The 8,371-nt window shown below is 41.3% G+C and overlaps 1 protein-coding gene across 1 annotated transcript; it reads left to right on the top strand.

Moving 5' to 3' along the window:
- Nucleotides 1-4,995: 4,995 nt before the first annotated feature.
- Nucleotides 4,996-8,023, top strand: LOC311341150 (uncharacterized protein; the record flags this gene model as incomplete). The annotated part of the gene is made up of 3 exons (XM_084466043.1): nucleotides 4,996-5,080; nucleotides 7,055-7,173; nucleotides 7,304-8,023. The coding sequence occupies 3 exons, from the start codon at nucleotides 4,996-4,998 to the stop codon at nucleotides 8,021-8,023; spliced, it is 924 nt and encodes a 307-aa protein (XP_084322169.1).
- Between the last annotated feature and the right edge of the window lie 348 nt (nucleotides 8,024-8,371).

Below are 8,371 nucleotides of genomic sequence, written 5' to 3'. Positions count from 1 at the left end.
TAAAAAACGACAGTGTTACCCCTTATGTTTTTTTTCACGACGACCGATAAAAAACAATAGTGTTATCCCTTATGTTTTTTTTCACGACGACCGATAAAAAACGACAGTGGTACCCCTTATGTTTTTTTTCACGACGACCGTTAAAAAACAGTGTCACCCCTTGTTTATTTTCACGACGACCGATAAAAAACGACAGTGTTACCCCTTATGTTTTTTTTCACGACGGCCGATAAAAAATGACAGTGTTACCCCTTATGTTTTTTTTCACGACGACCGACAAAGAACGACAGTGTTACCCCTTGTTTTTTTTCACGACGACCGATAAAAAACGACAGTGTTACCCCTTATGTTTTTTTTCACGACGACCGATAAAGAACAATAGTGTTATCCCTTATGTTTTTTTTCACGACGACCGATAAAAAACGACAGTGGTACCCCTTATGGTTTTTTTCACGACGACCGTTAAAAAACAACAGTGTTACCCCTTATGTTTTTTTTCACGACGACCGATAAAGAACAATAGTGTTATCCCTCATGTTTTTTTTCACGACGACCGATAAAAAACGACAGTGTTACCCCTTATGTTTTTTTTCACGACGACCGTTAAAAAACAACAGTGTTATCCCTCATGTTTTTTTCACGACGACCGATAAAAAACGACAGTATGTTTTTTTTCACGACGACCGATAACCGATAAAGAACAATAGTGTTATCCCTCATGTTTTTTTTCACGACGACCGATAAAAAACGACAGTGGTACCCCTAATTTTTTTTTCACGATGACCGATAAAAAACGACAGTGGTACCCCTTATGTTTTTTTTCACGACGACCGATAAAAAACGACAGTGTTACCCCTTATGTTTTTTTTCACGACGACCGATAAAAAACGACAGTGTTACCCCTTATGTTTTTTTTCACGACGACCGATAAAAAACGACAGTGTTACCCCTTATGTTTTTTTTCACCACGACTGATAAAAAACGACAGTGGTACCCCTTATGTTTTTTTCACGACGACCGATAAAAAACGACAGTGGTACCCCTTATGTTTTTTTTCACGACGACCGATAAAAAAACGACAGTGGTACCCCTTATGTTTTTTTTCACGACGACCGATAAAAAACGACAGTGTTACCCCTTATGTTTTTTTTCATGACGACCGATAAAAAACGACAATGAAGAACACTCACATTTGATAACAGAGATCATGTAACAGTGATTTTTATTTGTCACACACAGAAGCAGATATAGGCTGGCTGGTTTCCTCTCCTTCCCTGTGGAGTCCTTCTCCGTTGTGTGTTGTTCCGATGGTGTCATGGAGAAGACATGAAAGCAGGAAGGCCAGAAATGGCATATTGAAGAACACTTAGTGGGTGTGTTGGAGCAGTGGTTATTGTCCCCTACTTTTAGATTAAATGTTAGGGGTGTCATCAGAAAGACAGGTTGGTTAGTATGATAACCCTAAATTTAAAAAAGGTGGTTGTGTGTTGTGATGAGTGAAGTCATACCCTAACAGAGGGGGGGAGGGGGGCTGTGTGCTGTGTATGCGGGGCAGTGGCTTACTGATGATGCAGTGGGTTGTATGTAGTCTGTATATGGGAGGGTGGCACAGTAAGGTGGGGGAGTCAGGTTAAGGTGGTGGTGGGGGAGGGGGGCAGTTTTTGTATTAGGTTCTTCCTCAGGACTAACCTCAGAGCCCAGTTTGTGTGTTCTCTTCAGCCTAAACACTGGGGAATAATTGCCACTTAATAGCTCCTGGCACTCTGCTGTATAGAGTAATAAAACAAGAACCGTTTAGAATTTAAGCACAATCTGGTGTAGCACCCCTAAGCCTTACCTTTGTACCAATGGGGCACACCTGGGTTATTTTACTAACCCAACTAACTATTAATAGTTTCACTTTTTCCCCTCTAATGTGTACACTAGGCAAGGCAAGGCAACTTTATTTATATAGCACTTTTCATACACAAGACAGACTCAAAGTGCTTCACATATAAACATTGTCATACAATAAAAGAAAATAATAGTTAAGTAAAAAGTAAAATAGATAGAAAATAAAGGCAAAGTTTAAAAAAAACATTTTAGAAAGGCAGAGTTAAAAAAAAATGCATTTTAGAAAGTGAGAAAATAAAGGCAAAGTTACTAATAAAATAAAATAAATAAATAAAATAGAAGCATTGTAGATTTAAGATTTAGCAGGAAGCAAACATAAAAGTCTTCGGTCTTGTTTTAAAAGCTGTCAGAGTTGGGGCAAGTCTTAAATCCTCAGGGAGTTTATTCCAGCTATTTGTTGCATAGTAACTAAATCCTGCTTCCCCATGTTTCGTGTTGACTCTGGGAATAATTAACAGATTGGTCTCAGAGGATCTTAGTGGCCTAGAAGGCTTATGTAGTGGAAGCATATCAGTTAAATATTTTGGCCCTAAACCATGTAGGGATTTATAGGTTAGCAACATGATTTTAAAATCAATTCTCTGACATACAGGGAGCCAATGTAATGATTTAAGAATTGGTGTAATATGTACAGATTTTTTGGTGTTTGTTAGAACTCTAGCAGCAGCATTCTGAACAAGCTGTAGTTGCCTTAGAGTTTTTTTTGGGAGACCTGTAAGGAGACCATTGCAGTAATCAAGCTTGCTAGTGATAAAGGCATGTACAAGTGTTTGTAAGTCTTCGGTAGACATGAGCCCTCCAAGTCTTGCCACGTTTTTTAAAGTGATAATATGCAGATTTTGTAACTGATTTGATGTGACTGTCGAAATGTAAATCTGAATCCATGATAACCCCTAGATTTCTGGCTTTGATTGAGGTTTTCAGGGACAGAGATTGAAGGTGTTGGGTAACTTTAAGCCTACACAAGTCTTAAGATATGACTAATACGTGTTCTTATCTAGATCTTTCTATTACTTTATTACAATATGAAATGTAAGCATACTAAAACCCTTTGAACTTGAACATGAACTTCACCGTTACAGTGTCTTAAGTAGCAGGTAACACTCGAAAGATCACTTCATAAAAATTGAAAATGTTTACCACTGAATGAATTCAATGTTTGTGCTTTAAATCAACCAAAAAGTACCAATTATGAAACACAGATCATGTACACATTAAGCCGTGTAAATATAAATACCGTACGTCATCGTATTTAGAACTCTCCGTTTTCGCTGTACACAACACAGCGCAATTAAAGCCGGAGTTTTCAGATTTATCCACCTTAGCGTTTGTATTCAAAAACATTGTTTTCGGTTTTGGAATACGGCATATTAATGTGTACGGGAGGGGTAACCGGATAAGTTATTAGCTGCTAGCAGCTATGCGCAGTCATATTTATCCGATTTAATGTGTACAGGGTCTTAACAAGAGCAGAGAAGGCTAGACGCTAACATGGAACATCGCCATCAGTCAAATAATCAGCGATACATAAGAGATATAAATGCAAAGTTTTAACGATTAAACATATCGGTGCATGAAACTTACCGCCATCGAATAGTAGTCGAACAGTAGCTGCTAGTTGAACATTCGACTAGCAGCTACTAGTAAGTAAACTAGTATTTTCAAGAAAGACGTATTTTTCTTCTTCTGTTGGTTTTATATGGGCTACGCAATCCCAGAATGCACTCGCCCGTGATGTGGGCAGGGCGTGATGTCACGCCCGGCCTTCCCACAGGCCGCAGCGAGATGCTTCTCAAAAAATATACTGAATATAAAGAGCAGCATACAGGAAAGCTCAGTGATTTCATTAGAAAATGTAAGGATGCAATTCATGAAAGTGACCAGTTGGAAGGTCCCCAACAGCCAATAAGTTGGTCCCGCTCAAATCAAACATTCCATCTATGAACTGTGGTGATTTTAGTCACAGGCCACGCCCATCTCAATGCCACACCCTTATTGAAATATGTTGAATTTATCTTGTTCAGAATTTGATTCTGAACAACTTTTGTATTGGACTCAAGATCATAGGAGTCCATTTTAATGCTGATATGAGCATTTAAGTCAGTTTTAAACCACACCCTTTTTAGAAGTCAATGGCTCCTCGGTGCTTTAGTTTTTATTTGACAGACTTTCTTTTATGTCAGATTAAAGACATTGGTTCATAGATGATATTTGCCAAAGGATTCTTGTCTAAGTAAAAAAAAATTGGATCCTTAGGGAATTTAGTGTTTTTAACAAAGTTCAAAATAATCGCAAATCTATCCAAATGAAGGTATAGGTTCTTGAGGCATATTTGTTCAGCATGAGGATATGCATGTGTGAACAAAATTTTGCTAAAGCGTTTACAAGATATGCTTGTTCAAAGTTTGCATGTTTGGACTGTTGCTATTGCGCCACCTTTAGAATAATCTGTGTGATATTTCCTCTCTGTTAATCTTGAATCAGCTTCTGCAGCTGTATTAAGTTTCATCAAAATTGTGCGAGTGGCTTACTGTGTGTTCACACCAAAAGACACATTTTTCGCCTGGTCGCGCTGTCGCCGAAGTTTTGTGCAGTTATGGCCGAGATAACCACCACTGCATGTCTTTACCTGTTGTGGAAGAGGGAGAGATGTCGGAATACCCGTCGTTTATGGGTTCATAATATCATCCGGAGGCGCACACAGCTTTGTGCCATGATATTATATACAGTGGGGCAAAAAAGTATTTAGTCAGCCACCAATTGTGCAAGTTCTCCCACTTAAAAAGATGAGAGAGGCCTGTAATTTTCATCATAGGTATACCTCAGCTATGAGAGACAAAATGTAAAAAAAAAATCTAGAAAATCACATTGTCTGATTTTTTAAGAATTTATTTGCAAATTATGGTGGAAAATAAGTATTTGGTCACCTACAAACCAGCAATATTTCTGGCTGTCACAGACCTGTAACTTCTTGTAACTTCTTCTTTAAGAGGCTCCTCTGTCCTCCACTCGTTACCTGTATTAATGGCACCTGTTTGAACTCCTTATCAGTATAAAAGACACCTGTCCACAACCTCAAACAGTCACACTCCAAACGCCACTATGGCCAAGACCAAAGAGCTGTCAAAGGACACCAGAAACACAATTGTAGACCTGCACCAGGCTGGGAAGTCTGAATCTGCAATAGGTAAGCAACTTGGTGTGAAGAAATCAACTGTGGGAGCAATTATTAGGAAATGGAAGACATACAAGATCACTGATAATCTCCCTCGATCTGGGGCTCCACGCAAGATCTCACCCCGTGGGGTCAAAATGATCACAAGAACGGTGAACAAAAATCCCAGAACCACACGGGGGGACCTAGTGAATGAGCTGGGACCAAAGTAACAAAGGCTACCATCACTAGCACACTACGCCGCCAGGGACTCAAATCCTGCGGTGCCAGACGTGTCCCCCTGCTAAAGCCAGTACATGTCCGGGCCCGTCTGAAGTTTGCTAGAGAGCATTTGGATGATCCAGAAGAGGATTGGGAGAATGTCATATGGTCAGATGAAACCAAAATAGAACTTTTTGGTAAAAACTCAACTCGTCGTGTTTGGAGGAGAAAGAATGCTGAGTTGCATCCAAAGAACACCATACCTACTGTGAAGCATGGGGGTGGAAACATCATGCTTTGGGGCTGTTTTTCTGCCAAGGGACCAGGACGTCTGATCCGTGTGAAGGAAAGAATGAATGGGGCCATGTATCGTGAGATTTTGAGTGAAAACCTCCTTCCATCAGCAAGGGCACTGAAGATGAAACGTGGCTGGGTCTTTCAGCATGACAATGACCATAAACACACCGCCCGGGCAACGAAGGAGTGGCTTCGTAAGAAGCATTTCAATGTCCTGGAGTGGCCTAGCCAGTCTCCAGATCTCAACCCCATAGAAAATCTTTGGAGGGAGTTGAAAGTCTGTGTTGCCCAGCGAAGACCCAAAAACATCACTGCTCTAGAGGAGATCTGCATGGAGGAATGGGCCAAAATACCAGCAGCAGTGTGTGAAAACCTTGTAAAGACTTACAGAAAACGTTTGACCTCTGTCATTGCCAACAAAGGGCATGTAACAAAGTATTGAGATGACCTTTTTGATATTGACCAAATACTTATTTTCCACCATAATTTGCAAATAAATTCTTTAAAAATCAGACAATGTGATTTTCTGGATTTTTTTATTTTATTTTGTCTCTCATAGCTGAGGTATACCTATGATGAAAATTACAGGCCTCTCTCATCTTTTTAAGTGGGAGAACCTGCACAATTGGTGGCTGACTAAATACTTTTTTGCCCCACTGTATATTGTATATATTATATAATAGATATTTAGATTAGTATTATATAATATTATATATAGAGCTCCGGGAGTCGCAAACTCTCTACGTTGACTTTGTATCGAATCAAAGTCGCCCCGTCGCGTTTGGTGTGAACACAGTTAGGCTGTGTAACTCAAACATGGCGGAATAATAAACATAAAAACACCCACAATAATAATAGGTTGCCTCGCACGTTGTGCCTGGCCCCCCTAACTAGCCTTTAAGTGCTAAACAAAGCTCAGGCAGCCTAAGCTCTGTCCAGTAATCAAGCCTATTGTTCTCGCCTGGTGACCTCATTAGATCACAGTAACAGTACTTGCGGTGTTCTTCCATGCCAGTTCACTTGTAGAGTCAAGATGGCTAGTTCTGCACCAAAACGTGCCAGAGTTTGTGAGGAAGACGACACTGTTCAGTGCTACCTCCATTGCACGTCCAAAGTGAAGATTTCAGCACATTTTCAACACAAAATATTTCAATTGTATCTTACAAACGTACCGAGACGTCTATAGAAGAGGTGTTGTGTTTGCAGCAGAGAAGGTGGAGATGGACGCTTTGAACAGGCAGCGGCCGAGCACACGCCCGTGAAGCTAGGCAATGTCCGGAGAAGTCTGAGTAAGTTATACATATGTTGTCGAATGCATGCTTGTTTTATGTATCGAGCAAGTAAATTGTAAAATTGTTTGAGGGCTGTGCATGGGTGCTTTTGTGAAAGGATTTAGAGGTGGTGGGTGGGGGGGTTGGTGTTTGCAGTATAACTGTTGGTTTGCATGGACATGTATGGTAATTGTGTGTTATCTTTTCGGTTCTACAGGCTATGTCGGAGCTGACTTTGATGTCCTTATAAATCATGCGTCGACGGTGGAGGTGGTGGTGTCCCTTGGCTTTGGCTACAAGGAACCCAGTGACGGCAGCACATTTACTGGAGTGCAGGTGGCTGGCCTCCGACCTCGTCAAAAAGTATGTGGTTCAATACTTCAAATGAGGACCAACTTGTATGAATCTTCCATATTCAATATTAGGGATGAGTAGATACGCATGTGGTCTTTTTCCTGTGTTGTAGGTTGGAAAGATCAAGGCAAAGGTTGTGTGGCTGCAGGCCTGCAGTAACACGGCCAATGTCTTTTCTACTAACCTGGAGGTCAGGGAATGCCATCTCACAGATGAAACAGGGAAGATTAAACTGGTCCTCTGGGAGGGACTTATTGGGCAGGTGGCACAGGGCGTGTCCTACGTCCTGACAGACCTGTCGGTCCGTGACCAGGGGGGGTTGTCACTTACGACAACAAAGACCACCACCATACGGGTCTCGGAGGAGGCGGTCCTTATTCCTCAATCTGTTGAGAGGCAGCAACTGGAGGTGGAGCAGGAGGTTCTCACCACGGTGCGGGGACCAGTCAGCGGAGTCCAACTCACTGACCAACGGCAGTGCAGCAGCTGCCAGAAAAGGCAGCTGGCCTTCAACATAAAGGCGAAAAACCATCGTTGCGAGGCCTGTGGCCTCCTGCAGCGGGTCGGGGCATACACACAGGCTGTCAACGGGACAGTCATGGTCAATGAGGGGGAGGTGAAACTGAAGTTGACATTGACCATGACTGTCCTGATGACATACCTTACTCACAACGACCTCCAGGAGCTGCTGGCGGATGTGCAGTTGGTGGAGGAGCACTTTATGGACATGGGGGTGTTCGAGATACAATACAATGCCAACAATGTGGTTGGCCTGTTAAGTAGGGTCGACAAGGCAGTGGAGTTGCTGGGTTTGGAGGAGTTGTTTGAGTGAGTGTGTGATGTGTAAAGTTGTATAATTAGTTTTTGTTTGTTTGTTGAAATAAAATTGTGTTATGTAACGTTCCCCTGTTTCTCGTTGTCTTTATATTATTCAAGTGTGTTCAAGTTGGCTTTGAAGGCATGTTATCCATTTTGAGAACGTTTTCTGACATTCAAACAAGGTAACCACTGGTACATCTTGGCTGTTTTATGGTGCATTGAAAATAACCTGTTGACATCACTAGTACTTTCTACAACTACATTGACTGACTTGTCATTTTGGTAATGAGTGAAATAATCACTGATGTGGCTGTTGACATATTTACGTGTTTATATTTACGTTTATGTGTGTAATGAAAAG

The sequence above is a fragment of the Micromesistius poutassou genome, assembly GCF_964030765.1.
Source record: "Micromesistius poutassou genome assembly, chromosome: 3".
Lineage (NCBI taxonomy): Eukaryota > Metazoa > Chordata > Actinopteri > Gadiformes > Gadidae > Micromesistius > Micromesistius poutassou.
Note: the sequence above shows the minus strand (reverse complement) of the source record. Positions and strands in the feature narration are given on the sequence as shown.